This window comes from Sus scrofa, chromosome 14, assembly GCF_054392235.1.
Source record: "Sus scrofa isolate SSC_HxYL_T2T_F1_AM1 chromosome 14, Sscrofa_HxYL_maternal_Yorkshire_Landrace_v2.0, whole genome shotgun sequence".
Taxonomy (NCBI): domain Eukaryota; kingdom Metazoa; phylum Chordata; class Mammalia; order Artiodactyla; family Suidae; genus Sus; species Sus scrofa.
The window spans coordinates 111,008,147-111,027,613 of NC_139396.1; the positions used below are offsets into that span (position 1 = coordinate 111,008,147).

The following is a 19,467-nucleotide window of genomic DNA, read 5'->3' on the forward strand; positions in this document are numbered from 1 at the left end:
TCAGATTTCTTACTCTTTTCTCCTGCTCACTTTTTCTTGGGTTACTGTAAACATCTACTTGTTCTCCATTTCTGCCAGCTATCTTTTACCTTGCTACTAGCAATCCTCCTTCTAGATAGATAAGATGACAGATAGATAAGATGACAGGAAGATAAGATAACAGACAGGAAGACACATGAGTAAAACAAAAAGACTCCATCTGTGCTGTATTTTCATTCTAACAACCTGAATAAAATGTGTACTCCTTGCTTTCACATATACTGAGTTCCATCACACTCTGGCCCACATTATATTATCTGCTCTGCCTCTACTCAAGTTTCCTGGCATTCCAATTTACATATACCCTACAACTCTTGACACATAACATTTCTCACCATTTATAAGATATTTTCACAGCTCCTTACCTTTGTTGAAACTTCTTCCCCTAGCTTGAAATTTTCTTCCTTCCCTTTTTACCTGCTGAATTTCTATCATTTAAGATTCTAAATTCAAACAAAATATCTTTTCTTCAAAGAAGCTGGTGGGAAACTCCCAGGGCATGGTTCTCTGACTTCTGTACCCACAATCCTTGGATTTGGGCTCTGTAATTATATTTACTACACTGTATTTAAATTTGTCTTTTACATGTTTGTGTCCCCAGTTAAATTTTAAACCAGAAGACAAGAACTGTGTAATATTTTGTGGTTGGATACAATGTTTAGTATATATTAGTAGCATATAATATTATCTTGAAATGCTTTTTGGATATTTATTTGTTCACTTAATGTACTTCTGAAAGTTGTTTATACAAGTTGTATACTATATACATTATTATGCAGTGCTATTCCAATGACTCCAGCTAATATTACTTATAAATCTCGAAGAAAATATGGCTCAATAAAATGTTTCCTTATTTGATGTTTTCGCATGTCACAGCTAAATCTGAACATTTTATAAGCATGAAAGCTGCAATTTTTGTTTTTCTAATATAAATTTACATTTCTTCTGTTTTTTAAAATTGTTTTACCAAGAATTCACCATGCTAAAAGTCTTGTTTCCAGTACAATATTTTCTTTCTAGAAACATATAATTTCTCACAAAATTTAGTTGTGTATTGAGCTTTACCTCACCTCAAGTACACTGCCCCCTCCAAGAGCTCCAAACACACTTACAAAGGCTTGGGAACTGGGTAATTGTTGAGAGGATAGAGAAATTAAATTCTTTAGGCATATCTTTTTCTTGTGTTAATACCACATTTATAGGATCATAAATGTGTCCTATTTCTATACAAATTAGGTTGTACTTATTACCAAAAAAACTATATTTTCAAAACTAATCAAACACCTGAGGGCCATTATTCACTGTCTCATTCAGAGAGGTATCTATGAATATGAATAAGCAGAAAACTCACTAAACAAGCATATAGTTATACCTTTCTGCCTCCTCTTTAAACTGATCCTCAAAATCATCACTATGTTGGAAATCCTGAAGAAAAGATTTTACCATCCCTGAGTTAACTTCATTTTCAAAAACCTACAGGCATAAGAAAGGAAAAAATTATGCCTATGAATTTAGGAATATATAGTTTAAAAGAAAATGATTTCTATAGCTTCTTAAGAAGAGCAATAAGGTCTTCAATAATAGAATTAAAATCACAATCACAGTGTGAACACTACTTCTAAAAAGTCACTTGAAATACACATCTCCCTATAAAATACTTTCTAATTTGTCAAAACAGTGTAGAGTAGTATACACATATGATTTCTTTGAATCACCCAAGTTATTTTCCAAAAATTCATAAAAATAAGCTTATTTTTTTTTCTTAAGAAAAAAACGGATTATTACAATAGCACAGAGGAGATTCTTATAACGAGTACTTATCACACTTACTGTGAATATAAAATTCTTAGCATGATATTTATTTTAGCACCTGTATGATCTAATCCAGTAATTCTAAGTATGTTGTTTCTGTCACAAGATTTGGTACTGCCTGATGGACTTGAGTTCACTTTGTTGCCTTTGAACTATCCTATATAGCACCTGGACCACTGGTAAACAAAATTGAATATGACTAAAGGGGAAAATCACATTAAAATAAAGATTCAATAAGCAGTATTTTAGCCCTCAGTTCTGCTTCAATTACTCCACTCATTTAATAATTCTTTTCTAGGGGCCTAGGACATGCACATATTGTGCATGTCCTACAGCTACAGATAAAATACTGCCTTTGTGGATTATATATGTTCTCATGGGGAGAGAGAAAATACAGAAGTAAGCATATAAAAAGTACAGCTGGTGATGTGTTAATACAGCAACAGAGTATGGAGATTCCTAACCTCCATGTACCTAAAAGGTAAAAGGAAGGACTAGGCAAAGAGACAGGAAAGCATCCTGAGCAAAAGAAGCAGCAGGTCCAAAGCCCAGCAGTCCCCCATGGTCTGGCTTATGCCTCATCTCCACCCTCATCTCCCACCTCTCCATTTCTCAGGCAGCATCTCCAGCCATACTCTCTACATTGTATTTTTTCATCTTTTTTGAAGTGCCATTTAATAACTCTTATTTTGTGAAACATATTAAAATCCTTTTCCCTCTTGTTAGTGTGTGTGTGTGTATGTATATATATATATATGTGTGTGTGTGTTTTGCCTAATTCCATGAAATTTTCCTATACCTGGAATACCTCTGGTGGACATATATATAGCCATCATTTTAGAACATGGACCTAAGTACAATCACTTTTAAAAAGAAGCATGTTAATGGAAAGATGTAAACAACTACCTGGCACTCCTACCAAGCATATTCATTTTGCTGGACAAGTCAAAACATGTAACTTACTAAGTTTTTAGCCTAATATGAATATGTATTACCTAAAATATAAAGTTAATTTATATTTAGCAATAACTTGACCATTGTAGAATATATTAAATTCTAACATAATAGATTGACATTTTGAATAATATATAAAACATAAATATACAAATCCCCCCCCCTTTTTTTTTTAGGGTCACACCGATGGCATATGGAGGCTCCAGGGGTTGAATTGGAGCTGTAGCCACTGGCCTACACCACAGCCACAGCAACACCAGATCCAAGCCATGTCTGTGACCTACACCACAGCTTATGGAAACTCCGGATCCTTAACCCACTGAGCAAGGCCAGGGATCAAACCTGTGTCCTCCTGAATACTAGTCCGATTCATTTCTGCTGAGCCACGACGAGAACTCCCCCCAAATCCTTTCTTATGTGGGTAAAAAAAATATCAATTCTCTATCAGTTTTCTAAACTTCTTTAAGCTTGCTTTAAATATGTGAGGATTTTATTCACCAAGAATCAATTTTAGTGTAGTGCCCATTCTGTTTAATCATTAACAATGATCTTGCTTTCGATGGATATTCAAAAATCCAACAGACCACACCTGGCACCAGATAAGCTTTGCAGAAGGTTACAGGAAAGGAGTCACACATGTCAGAACAGCCTAAGGCTTGCCCTCATCAGGAGTTCTAGTAGCATTCTACTGTCACCTCAAGTGTAAGGCAGTAAGATGACATGGGTGGGTAGCTGAGTCACCCTGGCTTAGAAACCTCAAGCTACACAGGAACAGTATCTCTTGCAACAACTCATAAGCTTAAGCTCTAGAAATTACAGCAAGGAGCTTCCCACATTCACCCCATTTGTACTTTTAACAAGACATTTATAGTCCTATTCACAATCCTTCCAGCTCAGGAGTTAGTTTTACTGTAATCAATACTGCTTGGTAACATAGCTGATAGTTCAACTTTTTTAGGTTTCCAGAGAAACAGGGTGCTAAAAGGCTAATAGAAGATTATTTGCCTCATTGTAAAAAAGAAAATGTTCATTTGGCCTTTACTCATAGGCAGTAATTCAGTTTTACTTTTCCTACTGGAAGAACCAATTGTACCAGCACCATTGATTGCATAGACCATTCTATCCACAACACCACCTGCACATAAAATGTCCCCATATATGCTTGAATCGTCTTCTGGAATCTCCACGTGGTTCCACTGATCTTATCTGCCACTTCCTATACTATTACCACATTTCCTCAATTCTCATAGGTTTATACTGAGTCTTGATAGCCTGCAGTTATCCCAGTTGTCCTTCCACCACACAGGCACTTTATCTTCCTTCCCCCACGCCGCCTATTCCTGGTCTTCTGTTTTCTGAAGTAAGTTTTTGAATCAACTAAGTCTCTCTCCCTCACACACACAAAATTTGAAATCTGTATGGAAATTAAGTTAAATTAATTTTGTAGTTTAAATTAGGAAAATCTGTTATCTTTATTAGATTAAGCATTATTATCCATTAATATATAGTTATCCATCAAAACACTTTATAATGCTCCAATAAAGGTAATTCACACCTTTTCTTAGATTTACTCCTTCATACTTTGTAGCTGGTATCACTATAAATGTACTGGTATAGATTACACCATTATGTATGCTAACTACTGCATAGCGAGTAAACCACAAGTTTTTATACATAATAGTTTTATATTTATTCTTTTTTTGTTTTTTTTCTTTTTATGGCTGCCCCTGCAGAATATGGAAGTTCCCAGGCTGGGGATCAAATCGGAGCCGCCAGCCTACACCACAGCCAAGGCAACGTGGGATCCAAGCCACATCTGCAACCTACACCACAGCTTGCAGCAATGCTGAATCCTTAATCTACTGAGAAAGGCCAGGGACTGAACCCACATCCTCATGGATACTAGCCAGGTTCTTAACCTGTTTAGCCACAATGGGAACTCCTAATCTAAAATTTTAAATTTCCATTATGATTTCTTTTTGACTCATGAGTTTAGAAGTACATGTCTTTAAATATCAAATGTATGTTTCATCTTTTTGTGATTGACTTCTAACTGAATTTCTTTACATCAAAGACCACAGTCAACACTATAAAGGTTATCTACCATTTATTTTGACTTATTTTGATTTGATACATGATAAATTTTTATAAATGGTTCATGTATGCTTGAAAAAAAAAATTTGGGAGGGGGGTCTTTTTTGTCTTTTCTAGGGCCACACCCACAGCATACAGAGGTTCCCAGGCTCAGGGTCTAATTGGAGCTGTAGCCACTGGCCTACACCACAGCCACAGCAATGCAGGATATGAGCTGTGCCTGGGACCTACATCACAGTTCACGGCAATGCCTGATCCTTAACCCACTGAGTGAGGCCAGGGATCAAACCTCCAACCTCATGGTTCTTAGTTGGATTCGTTAACCACTAAGCCACAACAGGAACTCCTGCTTGAAAAAATTTATGCTCTCTAATTTTTGGATGCAAGTTCTACATATGTCCATTGTATATAGCTTGCTAATTGACTTTTATAATTTATATACTCAGCGAGTTTTCTAATCTATTAAAAAAAGAAATATTTAAAAATGGCCCACTATCAGGGTGAATTTATCAACTATTCATAGTAATTTTGATTTATATATTCTGAAGCTGTTATTAGGTGCTTATATAATTTTAGAATTTTGGTAGTTGCTGCTACGGTGCAGTGGGTTAAGAATCCCATGTTGTCTCTGCTGTGGCATGGGTTCGACCCTGGGCCTAGCATAGCAGGTTCAGGATCCAGCATTGCTGCAGCTCTGGTGTAGGTTGCAGCTGTGGCTCAGATTTGATGCCTGGCCTAGGAACTTCCATATGCCATGGGTGAAGCCAAGAAAAAAAAAAAAGAATTTTTTATCTTCCTTGTGAACGCAACTGTGACTTCTTAATGTTTAATGCTGTCTGCATTTAAGTCTCTTCTTTCTGATATCACTGTATCTATACCAGCTCTCTCTTGTTAGCATTGCTCTGTGTATTTTAATTTTTTTACTTTAAAATATGAAGGGAAAATGTCCCCCAAATATTTCTTCTCATTAAACTATGCGGATGATCAATAAATTCAATGAAATGAGTACTACAGAGTTGACCTAGTCCTGAAAAATAGTTTATCAACACCAATTGGTAAAGCAAATCTCTAAAAACAAATTTCATTAATTAAAGTAGGAATGTGAAGACTGTGAACAAATGGGAAGGAGGAAAAACAATGAGGCAATGCTATCACATCAACACAAACCCTCCCATCTCCAACAAATATTTAAATAGCCACTTGTGCACAACTCATTTACTAAGAAAAATAACACCATCTGAGTGAGAAGTCCTAGCATAATTTAAACCTGAGACATGCTTCAAAATCAACTTGATTATATTTATCAAAGAAGTAAACTGTTTTAGACGACTATAATTCAAATAAGGCTCACTGAGGACTCTACAGGTCTTTGAATGAAATGTGATTTGGCTAACAATACCAAGAAAGCACAAGGAGAAATATCCTAAACTATCAAGATGCCAGGTCTTTTTGGAGAGTGCTCAATAAATCAATGTCAAAGTAAAGGATGGATTATTTTTCCAAGGAGCCTAAGTTAACTTTTCTGCACTGCATATGGCAAACATTTATGAGGCCAAAGTGAAAGCACTAATACTAGGAGATAAGCTCCCAGTTTTTAGTCTTTTCTCGGTGATTAAAGAGCTGTAGGATCACAGAAAAATCATTTTGGCTCTATGGAACTTAGTTTCTTCACCTTTAAAATGAGCATTGGAGTAAAAATTTATTGCTCTATCTTCCAAATCAAACCATCTACATACAAGTCCATGAAGTGTATATGATTCCTAGGGACATCATAATTGAAAGGGCATCAAGTGGCAATAATATCAAAATAATTGCTTCATGAAATATAAGCAAGGCAAATTTTAATAAAACCAGATGATTTTCCACAACATATTCTAAAAACCACCTAGGAATGGTCTAAGATACTTTTCCCTAAAAGGAAATTTTAAAATATATCAAAACTCATCCAAGAAAAGTCAAGCCATAAAATATAGAGGGAAAAAACCTAAACCATAAAATATACTCAGTTCTAGTAGGGAGTCAAGTATAGTTGTATAAAGGATCTACTCAAGACAGTCTATGACATTGCTCACTTCCAAATATGTCTCCTTCAAATAGAATATCATTCTGGGAGTTCCCGTCGTGGCGCAGTGGTTAACGAATCCAACTAGGAACCATGAGGTTGCGGGTTCGATCCCTGGCCTTGCTCAGTGGGTTAAGGATCTGGCGTGCCATGAGCTGTGGTGTGGGTCTCAGACGTGGCTCGGATCCCGCGTTGCTGTGGCTCTGGCACAGGCCAATGGCTACAGCTCCAATTAGACCCCTAGCCTGGGAACCTCCATATGTCGCGGGAGTGGCTCAAGAAAAGGCGAAAACACACACACACACACACACACACACACACACAAAAGATCTTAGAAAAGTATCAACAGTGGGGCTGAAAGCCCAGGATTACACTAAGAGAGACTGCCAGCCAGAGAAGTGATAGAGGCCTTGATGTGGTCACCTTGCATGTCATAGGGGAATGGACCGAGTCCTACATGAGAGAACAATCAAACTACATACAATGTTGTTTTTCAAAGCAACAGCACAACTGTCAGCCCTGACAGCCAAATTGGGAAAGCAGGGGAAGCAGTGATTGTTCTTAGTACTGATTTTATCTCTATTAATGCTAGAACCTGCAGGAAGTGAAAATGGGGACTGTAATAATGGAAGTCCCCAAACTCCAACAGATTAGATAAGCAAAAATGCAAGGCACGCACAAGATGAAAATGCATTTCCCTTTCTGTGCTCTAACACTGGCAGTATCTCCATAAGGAAGGTAATGTGTCAAGGTGAGGGTTTTGCCCCAGATTTTTTTGCAGCCATCTACTACTCCCTACTTTGGAATATCGTCTCCATCAATGAAAAATTCCATCATCAATATATCTAAAGATGCTTCAAATTTTATGCGAAATGTATTTTGTGTCTCTTTTAGTAGCACAAAATGAAGTAGATGCTAAAATAAGTAAAATTTCCAAAAGAGCACTGAGAGAGGTTTTCTTCAGTTGCAAAAAGTTCCACTCTTCCAAATCCTTACTTTGGTCATCTTCAACATCAGAGTGACATAGAATTAAGAAATCAGTGATAAGGAGAACAAAATAGACACCTATTCCTTAGAGAGCTTAGTCAGTGATTTTAATATCAGCCATAGCCAATTAGCAGAGATCCCTTTTCTAGTTTTACCTCACAATTCACTGATCTAGGTGCCATTTTCTGACTTGATGAAGGCAAGTCGTCATGACATAATGAAAGCGAACAGGGATTCGGGTTTTTCATATCAGAGTCCTCTCCCTTCGGATCTTTTCCTGAACAAAGAAAAGGAAAGAATTGATCAAATGCAAAGGGCTACAGCGAAGATAAGGTTGAGTCTTAGTGAGAAAAGCCAAACTACATGGGGGGAAAGCTTTGCCTACTTTTCCTGTTTTAGAGTAATCTCATCTTTATCTCCTATATTAATCATTTTTCTCCCTGCTTCAAAAAAATAACACTGCAAACATGATCCTTCTTCCAAGATTATCCTCAGAAAGCTGATTTTTGAGCAACCCCTTTGTTCCTACTTCCATATTATTCAAGAAAGTACTATTCAGGTAAATTCTAAATATATACCACCTCAAAACCTATGCATTGGGATCTACAGAATTCAATTCTTCTGTGTTTCACAGTCTATTTCTTGGATAAAGAAGAGTGTGTTTTATAAGTCTCATTTTCATGTCTTATATTGTTAACAACAAATTAGCAATACGTTAATGTACATAGAAAGTTATTTTAGACTTACTGAAGAACATACCATGAATCATCCCTAGGAAACTCATTGCTGGTTTTATTAAAGGATTTTTACTAATTATTCTGTTAGTGTCACTGCATGGACTCTTTCATATAGAAGCCAAGAGAGATAGTTTTCTCTGATCTTGGAATTGAGCCATATATGACAAACCCACAGCAAACATCATTCTCAATGGTGAAAAACTGAAAGCATTTCAGCAAAGATCAGGAATAAGACAAGGATGTCCACTTTCACCACCATTATTCAACATAGTTTTGGAAGTCTTAGACATGGCTATCAGAGAAGAAAAAGAAATTAAAGGAATCCAAATTGGAAAAGAAGAAGTAAAACTATCACTGTTTGCAGATGATAAGATATTATATCTATAAACTCCTAAAGACACTACTAGAAAACTGTTAAGAGTTCATCAATGAATTTGATAAAATGGCAGGATACAAAATTATTACATGGAAATTAACTGCATCTCTATACATTAGCAAGGTAAGATCAGAAAGAGAAATTAGGGAAACAATCTCATTCACCATTTCACCAAAAAGAATAAAATACTAGGAATAAACCTACATAAAGAGAAAAAAGACCTGGAGTACCTGCTGTGGCACAACCGGATCGGCAGCATCTTTGGAGCCCCACGATGCAGGTTCAATCCCCGGCGTGGCACAGTGGGTTAAGGATCCGGCATTGCTACAGCTGCACCTTAGGTCACAACTGCAGCTAGGATCTGATCCCTGGCCTGGAACTCCATATGCTGTGGGAGTGTCCAAAAAAAGGAAAAAAAAGAGAAAAAAAAAAAAAAAAAAAAAAAGACCTACACTCTGAAAACTCTAAGACACTGGTGAAAGAAATCAAAGATGACACAAACAGATGGAAATATATACCATGCTCTTGGAATGGAAGACTCAATATTGTCAAAATGGCTATGCTACCCAAGGCAATCTACAGATTCAATGCAATTCCTATCAAATTACCAATGACATTCTTCACAGAAGTAAAAAAAAATATGTTAAAATTTGTATGGAAACACAAAGCACCAAATAGCCAAAACAATATTGAAAAAGAAAAACAGAACTAGAGGAATCAGGCTCCCTGACTTCAGCCTATACTACAAAGCTACAGTACTCAAAACAGTATAATACTGGCACAAAAACAGAAATACAGACCAGTGGAACAGGATAGAAAGCCCAGAAATAAACCCAAGAAGCTATGGTCAACTAATCTATGACTAAGGGGGCAAGAACATACAGTGGAGGAAAGATAATCTCTTCAATAAGTGGTGCTGGGAAAACTGGACAGCTACGTGTGAAAGAATGAAATTAGATTATTCTCTAACACTATATACTAAAATGAACTCAAAATGGATTAAAGACCTAAACTTAAGGCCAGACACTATAAAACTTCTAGAGGAAAACACAGGCAGAACTCTCTTTGACATAAATTACAGCAACATCTTGTTTGACCCACTGCCTAGAATAACAACAATAAAAGCAAAAATAAACCAATGGGACCTAATTAAATTCAAAAGTTTTTGCACAGCATAGGAAACCATTAAAAAAACAAACAAATAAAAACAAAAAGACAACCCACAGAATGAGTGGGAGAAAATCTGGTTTCAAAGGATGCAACCAAGAAGAGCATATACCAACAACTCAAAAATATACCAACAACTCACACAACTCAACAACAACAAAAAACAAACAACCCAATCAGAAAATGGGCAGAAGATGTAAATAGTCTTTGCTCCAACGACATATGGATAGCCAATAGGCACATGAAAAGATGCTCAACATCACTAACAATTAGAGAAATGCAAATCAAAACTACAATGAGGTACCAACTCACACTGGTCAGAATGGCCATCATTAGCAAGTCAACAAATAATAAATGCTGAAGAGGGTGTGGAGAAAACGGAACCCTCCTCCACTGTTTGTGGGGAAATAAATTGGTACAGCCATATAGAAAACAGTATGGAGGTTCCTCAGAAAACAAAATACAGAGCTATCATATGATCCAGCAATCCCACTCCTGGGCATATATCCAGACAAAACTATAATTCAAACACATACATGCACTCCTATGTTCACTGTAGCACTATTCACAACAGCCAAGACATGGAAACAACCTAAATGCCCAATGACAGATGAATGGATTAAGAAGACATGGTACATATACACAATGGAATACTACTCATCCATAAAAAAGAATTAAATAATGCCATTTGCAGCAACATGAATGCAACTAGAGATTCTCATACTAAATGAGGGAAGTCATAAAAAGACAAATACCATATGACATCACTTTTATCTGCATTCTAAAATATGGCATAAATGAACCTATCTACAAAATACAAACACTCGCAGACATGGAGAAGAGACTTGTGGTTACCAAGGGGCAGGGGGAAGGGAGTGAGAGGGACTGGGAGTTTGGGGTTGGTAGATATAAAAAATTACATTTAGAATGGATCAGCAATGAGATCCTACTGTATAGCACAGGGAACTATACCCATTCTTTTAGGATAGAACATGATGGAATACAGTATGAGAAAAAGAATCTATGTATGTGTGTGACTGGATCACTATGCTGTACAGTAGAAATTGGCACAACACTATAAATCAACTATACTTTAAAAAATTAAAAATTAAAAAAATAAAGTTTTAATGGCTAGATTAATATAAAAGTAGACTTCAGAACAAAGAATACTACCAAAGATAAGGAGGAACATCACATAAAGATAAAGAGGTTAATTTGTTAGAAACATAATTCAAAATATGTATGCAACCAATAGCAAAACTACAAATTACATGAAGTAAAAACCAGTAAAACTTAGGAGTTCCCTTGTGGCTCAGTGGATTAAGGATCCATTTCTGTTACTGCTGCAGCTTGGGTCAATGCTGTGGCCCAAGAACTTCCACATACCACAAACACAGTCAAAAAAAAAAAAAAAACCCAAACAATAGAATTGAAAGAAGAAAGATACATATCCACAAAATTGTCTTTCAGCAATTGACATAACAGACAGAAAAAATATCAGCAAAGACATGGAAGACTTGGAGTTCCCGTCGTGGCTCAGTGGTTAACGAATCTGACTAGGAACCATGAGGTTGTGGGTTTGATACCTGGCCTTGCTCAGAGGGTTAAGGATCCCACGTTGCCATGAGGTCTGGTTTAGGTTGCAGACGTGGCTTGGATCCTGCGTTGCTGTGGCTGTGGTGTAGGCCAGTGGCTACAGCTCTGATTGGACCTTTAGCATGGGAACCTACATATGCCGCGGGAGTGGCCCAAGAAATGGCAAAAAGACACACACACAAAAAAGACATGGAAGACTTGAAACACACTATGTAATTCACACTGTCCTAACTTAAAAGTATAGAACACTACACCCTAAAATTACAGAATACCCAATCAAGTGTCCATGGAATATTCTCAAAGGTCATAAAACAATTTTCAATATATTTAAAAGCTATTAAATTACAGTTTTATCATATAAATTATGAAATATATCATATAAAATCCTTGAATCACAATGGAATTAAATTAGAAATCAATAATAAGATATATGGGAAATCTCCAAATATTTGGAAACTACACAACAAATTTCTTTTTAATCAAGGAGTCAAAGAAGAAGTCACAGGCAATCTAGAAAGTATCTTAAACTTCATGAAGGTGAATAAAAGAGCATTTTGAAATTTTAAAGAGGGAACAAAAGTAATATTTTTTAGAAATATAGAACTGGATACCTCCATGAAAAAATAGAAAAGCCTAAAATCCATCATCTAAACTTCCATCTTAAGAAATTAGAAAAAGAAGAGAAAATTAAATTCAAAGAAGCAGAATAATGGATATGGTGGTAAGAAAGAATAGAAAGCAATTAAATAAGGAGAACAACAACAAAATGGAACCAATAAAATAGGTAATTATCTTGACAGACAAGTCAAGAAATAAAAGAGAGAAGAAACAAACAATTTCAGGGCTAAAAGGGAGGACCTCATAATATTTCAATAGAAATTTAAAGGATATTAAAGGAATATTATGAATAATGTTATGTTTAAGTTTGGCAACTTAGATGAAATGAACAAAAAATTTGAAAGACACGTTCTACCACAGACCCAAGAAGAAAGACATAATATGAATAGCCCTAGAGCTAGTAAAGAAATTGAATTCATGATTTAAAATTCTCACATAAACACCAGGCCCAAACAGCTTCACTAGCAAATCCAAAACATTTAAGAAAAAATATCAATTATATACTAACTTTCAAAAAATTAAAGAGAAGGAAATACTTCTCACCTCATTTTAGGAGGTAAATACTACTGCATCATTCTGCTAGGGCTGTCATAACCAAATACCACAACTGGTGCCTTAAACAATAGAAATTTATTGTTTCTTACAGTTTCTTCACAGTTCTTTCCTCAGTTCTGGAGGTTGAAAGTCCAAAATCGAGGTGCCAGCAGGTTTGGTTTCTCCCAAGGCGTTTTTCCTTGGTTTGTAGATGGCCTCCTTATTGTGTCAGCTTTGGTATGATCTAGGTCAAATTCCCTACCCTCTCTATGCCTTAGTGTCCTCATCTACAGAATAGAAATACTAATAGTACCTATGTCACAAGGCTGTCACAGGGATTAAACAAGATCTAAGTGCTCAGCACAGCACTTGACACGGGATGAGCATTTATTAAGTTGGTTACTACTGTTTGAGTTTCCAAAATTCACCTCTTCATTTACACTTTTCAAGAAAAATTTATCTCATTAAGGCCAAGTGACTCCTGAGATGATGTGACAAGAAGAGCACTTCACTTCTGTGGCTCCAACATAGCAATATCTTCCTCTCCTGCATTTTTTCACTTCTGCTAACACTTCCCTATTTCCAACCTTAAATACAGTGTCCAGGCTAGAACATGCAGTGTACGTCTATGGAATAATAAATTTTGTTTACAATTGTCATTGTGTGATCCCTCTTATTATATGTTTCCCTAGCAATACTTTTCTCAGGTTTGAACAAAATGCAAGATGTTGGGAAATGGGGAAAGCTTTTCTGTTAACAGTAGTGAGGGTGTACCCTTCCATCATGGACTCTAGATTAGCAGGCTAGGATGAACAAGGTATTTTCTCAAAATCATGATAATCCCTTGGCCAGAAGAAGAGTCCAAAACAGAATCAAAGAAGGAAAGTAACAGGTCAAAATTGGAGAGGGGGTGCTAACATTAGTTCAAGGAATGAAATATGAAGTGGAAATCTAGAAGAGCAGAAATCATACAAAGCGAATAAGGTCATAAATTAATGGGGTCCATAAAAAATGAAAAAGAAAGTCATTTTTATGTGTGCTCATGTGTGGCTCGGGGACAGATGTGAGAGTTTAAAAGCACTGAGCTGCATAAAACACCCCCTTCTCCCTTCCTACTCATGCATTTTTAGATACTCTAATCTTGGGATAAGGCAAGGAGTATCCTTTTTAATCCAGTCTGAGATCACACCCCTAAAAAAGTTTATTTGAGCCTCACATTCTTATGAACTCCTCTAATGTCCAGGCTTTCTCCTTGGATCAGGTGCTGGAGCAAGCCTGTTCCACAGAGGCTCTGTTCCACAGAGGCTGTTTGGGGAGCACACCCTCAAAGTCTTAGCAGCATGGCAGTACTCCATGGACCCGGTATAGTTATAAGCAGACAGTAAGTAACAGTGAAAGAAAGGGAGAAGGTGAACAGATAAAGCAGTAGTAGTAGAAAGGTGGTAATCTTTATAACTTCAGTGACTCAGGAAGAACACAGAATGCAATCTTCAATGTTCCTGAAGGGTCAGGTGATAGAGATTATATGGGAGTTGAGTGAGTCTAGATTGCCTAAGGGATGCTTTTTAATGGTGAGTAATGCTGTATCAACTGAGGCATACTAGCAGCCCCTTATGTGATATCCTATGTATTCCTCTGTTCCTTGACCAATGGCCAGTCATTATGACTCTAAATACAGTACAGAACTAGGAGCTAAGGACATAATTACTATGAAAGATGTGTATATTATTTAACTACCTGCTGTATGTTAATTCTCCATTTGTGAGCTATGCAGCCTGTCATTTTACCCATATAAGGCATAGTACCAGTAGTACTTCCCAGTGACTCCTTTAAATACCCCACCTGCTTATTGATAGATGCACATAAGCTTAGAAGTTCAAGGTATCATTTCATAACAACTAAATTATGAACTTTTAGCTCTGAGAGCACTAAGTATGATGAGATTACACTATAACTGGTATAACATTATGTGACTAACCTCTTCTAAAAATAATATGGCAACAGGTAGTAGAGTAATACAAAATTCAGAATGATTAGCTCAAGGATCCCAATCTGGAAAACTTCTCCTAAAAAAAAGAATTCAACCAAAGAATAAAATCTAAATATTAACATGTCAATAATAGTACCTATAATTGAAGAAAAAAAAAAAACTGGACACGATATACACACTATGGATAAGAAATATCACAATGAGAAAGAAAGCTGCCTCCAGGCCTTTTAGAGTGTAAAAAGGACCAGAAGTACTTCTGGAGTCAGACCTGCAAGGCTAGAGAAGCAGCCTGGCAGGAAATGCCCTATGTAGAGCTCTGACTTAAACTTCTAAGGACAGGGAGCAAATTGATTCTAAGGAGGCAGGGTAGAAGAGGAACAAAGAGCTGAGAGTAACATGGAAGGGAAATACTGAAAACTGATAGCAAGCTACTAATGTGTCAGGCACAACAATGACAACATGGGTCATCTGGGAAACAGTCAGCATCTAATTAAAACACTGCATTAGTATTATGCACCAAAATCCTTCTTGTGTTTTTGTGCTTTTACGTACTTTCCAAAGTACATAAGTATTTCTTCAATAAATATGTATTACATCTACAATCAGAAAAGAAGTAATTTGATGCAAGTAAAATAAAACATAAGAGTCTAATCCTTGCTTCTCTAAGCATGACAGCTTGTTAGAGATGCAGAATCTCACCTCCCCTCCAACCCCCATACCCAGTGAATCAGAATGAACAGGTTAACAAATACACAGCTGGCTCAAAGCATATTTACAGTCTGAAAAGCACTGTTCTGGCTCCTCCTGCTCCCCACAGCATCACAGTGCACAGTGCATAAGAACTTACCAGACTCTGCTAGATCCTTCCTGGGTGAAGACATGTTGTCCCCATGCCCGGAAGAGATGGGTAAAAGGTTTCTGCAGTACTGAGCCTTGTGTTCTGAGAGTCAGGCAGGAGGTCTAATTAGTATTCTCTGCCAGTACACAGTTGCTGTTCACCTGATCAAACACACAAAGAGAAGGAATTTCTATTAGACAACTTGAGTTTTCACAGTTTTGACATATTATTACTCATATGTTTAGTCACTGTCACTCAGCAAGGTATTTCATTTAATGCCACACTTATTCTGAATTAGGTGCTGAGGATTTGATATTGAAGGATAAGAATTAACTTTAGAGCCTGTCTTCAAGGAGGTCATGTTCAGTCTATAAAAAGTCCTCACTCAGGATAAACATTTTTTTCTCTCCTAATCTTTGCCATAATAGGCCTCTACATGATGTTACATTGTTGCCACTGGTTAAAATCTAGATGTTTTTATTTATCTGGTGACATTCCCATTAGTTACCTCAAAAGAAATGAGATTACTATAATCTGAATCTAAAAGCTGATGTTTTTTAACATATTTTAAAACTTTAGAACATGGAGGTACAGCAAAAACATAGGTGGTATGTCCTTTTGATGTTAAACGGCCCTTCCAAGGATGTAAAGAAGTTGTACCTTGTACAACTCACTGTTTTTGTTGATTAAAAGTCCTAGACTTAGTGAAATTACACTTTAACCTATAGATTTTCATTCAGTAAGGATACAAATAATTTCTGTCTGAAAGACAACACAAAAGCTTATAATTTATTGCTGTAAAACATTAACCAGTCTTTTAAAATCTAACCTAGCATTCTTACTCTAACATTCATTAAAAGTGTGTATAAAAAAAGAGTTCCCGTTGTGGCGCAGCGGAAATGAATCCGACTAGGAGCCATGAGGCTGCAAGTTCGATCCCTGGCCTCGCTCAGTGGGTTAAGGATCCGGCATTGCCATGAACTGTGGTGTAGGTCACAGATGTGGCTTTGATTTGGCGTTGCTGTGACTGTGGCATAGGCCAGCGGCTACAGCTCTGATTAGACCCCTGGCCTGGAAACCTCCATATGCCATGGGTGCGGCCCTAAAAAGACAGGAAAAAAAGAGATGTGTATAAAAACCTAGATCTTCAAAATGTTCTCTGAACTACCTTTGCCACTTTCCCGGTTGCTTCATTAATAAATAAATTGAATAAAATCCTTAACATGGTTTCATTTCAAAATTTAATGAGTCACATTTTTAATTTTTTGAAAATTAAAAGCTGACAAAGAGGGGGGAAGAATCTGTTTTTTTTTTTTTTTTTTTTTAAAGGACAGGAGTGGCCTTGTGACTAGTACTAAGGTAATGGACTTAAGTGATGGGCCTCCCCAAAAATAACGCTGAAAAGTTAAAGACCTCATTGTTAAATGAAAACCACCAAGAATTATGCCCAAGCTTCCACCATCCAAATACATGACTGAATATATTTTATGTGATATCATCTTAAAGACAGTTATAATGAATTTCCTTCAGAAATATCAGATAATCAAGATGCTCCTTGATAACTGAACATATTCTTACTACTTAAATACCAATGTTTAAATGTGCTACCCACTGCATTCTACCAAACAGACATGTGAATGGCACCCAAACAACTTATCCTATTTATATAAACGCACACGCACATACCTGCACATCAGTAACATGTCTCTGGCACACAGATAAGTAGACTAAAATCCATATTAATCCATACCAAGTCACCAATTTCAAATCTTCCATGAAAGTCAGCAGTGCTTCAAGAGCAAGCAGCTTTGATCAGAAATGCATGCCCATTTCTGGTGTCCGTTAGTGCAGTGAGTTTGAGGTATAGAAACACAAGAACCAAACTGGATAAATTTCTGTTCTTTTACATTTGATCTAGCATATTATAGAAGAAATAGACAAAAGAATATCAACATTAATATGACTGACACTTAATTTTTGAGTTACAGCTACTGCAGTAAATCTGTAATAGTATAAGACTATACACTTCATCATCAACAAATGTGTACTGATGCCTTAGCAGTCTATATAAATTATATACTAAAAACAGAATCTTCGGTTTCTTATGAAGCAAAAGAAAACCTTTCAGGAAATACAGTTGAAAGCTTCTACTGTATTATGCATTTGCCCATGGTTTGGCTAAGTAAACTCATATCAGTGCTTCCACTATATTTCTGTTTTCAATAATGATTTCTTAGACATATTTCCCCCAGGTTGGACTATAGGCATTTGGGTCAGGAACTATAAATTTTCCATTTTTGTATCTTCAGTGACTAAAACATTTTAGACACTGAAGAAGTGCTTGATAGATTAATTAGCTAATTCTGTGAAAAATGTGTATGCCTCACCAGGCAATCTGCATAATTCAAAGAACTCAGAAATCAGACCTCTAAATTAAAGATTTCCCTCCAACTCCTGGAGAAGGTGCTATAGTATAGAAAATCAAGGAATTAAGCCTGAGAAGAGGGAAACCTAAAAGAATTACGACTTCGTTTTTAGCACTGAGGATATGGGGGGAAAAAGCCCCAACATGGCACGAAGTGGTCTTACGTTACCATAAGAAGAAAAAACACAAGTATTTAGTTTGCCCAGGCCAAAAAAAAAAGCAGGATATTTTTCTTCAGGAGCTAGAGTGACATAGAAGAGCCAATGAATGCTATACATATTCTCGAATTCCCAGTTGAGGTGCCATTTTCATTTTAACTTAAACTCTCTCAAAACTAAGGCAGATGTTAGTAAAAAGCTATTTCTTCATATTGACTTTATGTTAGATGCAAGATGCACCTTGCCTTGACAATCCCAACCTAACGGGCTGAAACTGCTTCTAATTCATCTGGAAAATTCTTTCACACCCCACTCTTGGAAACCCATACTCGCCTAGAGAGGAGAAAATGAAAGAAACTCCAAGTGCTCAATATTAAGTAATCTTGCTGCCCCTCCTGAAGTCACCTCAGGGATAAGAGTTTCCTCCTGTGACATCTATACTTCCTGTGACCAAAATGCCCAAACTTCCTGGACTATTATTAATTAGCTAACATGCCTTATACCTTTTAATAATTGTTTTTAGTTGGGTTGGGTTTTTTTAAGGAATAATGTTGCTTTTTCTGATTATAAAGATAAGCAATATTCATATAAAAAATAAAGTTACCATTAGGAAATTTCATCTTTGGTCAGAGGTTTATAACTCATTCTCTGTAGAATGTGTGTGTGAGGCTTTGGGGTTGTGAAGCAGGGAGGAATGAAGTGCTGAAGGGCCACCTCAAGAGCCACTGGCAGCTCCAGCCTATGCAATAAGAATAAGAAAGGTATTCAGACTGGGAAGGAAGAAATGAAATTATCTTGATTCATGAGACTAAGATATCTATATATAATTATACTTCAATAGGGCTGATGTTTAAAAAGCTTCAAGAGATAATCTACTTAAATTAGAATAAAACAGTTAATTATGTAAAAACAAAATTGAGTTATCAATGAAAGTTTAAACATTTAAAAAAAGTCCTTACCCTTCAATCATAGAAATGAGAAAGAACTATCACCCCTCATGGGTCCTTACAATCCTATTTGTATAAAAGCACTGCATTCTGTGTTCTTCTCAAGCCACTGAAGTAATAAAGGTTGTTCACA

The 19,467-nt window shown here is 36.5% G+C and overlaps 1 protein-coding gene across 14 annotated transcripts in view; it reads right to left on the bottom strand.

The window, feature by feature from the left end:
* The window catches only part of PTPN20 (protein tyrosine phosphatase non-receptor type 20), a 113,676-nt gene that overhangs the window by 86,422 nt on the left and 7,787 nt on the right, over positions 1-19,467 (bottom strand). For 5 of the 14 annotated variants that reach the window (XR_014827771.1, XM_084996798.1, XM_084996799.1 and 2 more), the window contains exons 2-6: positions 18,992-19,126; positions 17,491-17,718; positions 15,814-15,965; positions 8,104-8,225; positions 1,412-1,512 (exon numbers count right to left, since the gene is read on the bottom strand). Coding sequence is in view for 9 of the 14 variants with exons in the window: in XM_084996798.1 (XP_084852924.1) it covers positions 1,412-1,512; positions 8,104-8,225; positions 15,814-15,847 (257 nt within the window). In the remaining 5 variants the exon portion in view is untranslated. Of the gene's footprint in view, positions 1-404; positions 582-1,411; positions 1,513-8,103; positions 8,226-14,954; positions 15,043-15,813; positions 15,966-17,490; positions 17,719-18,991; positions 19,127-19,467 lie in introns of all 14 variants that reach the window. The other 9 variants (XR_014827772.1, XM_084996801.1, XM_084996800.1 and 6 more) reach the window with 4 other exon arrangements.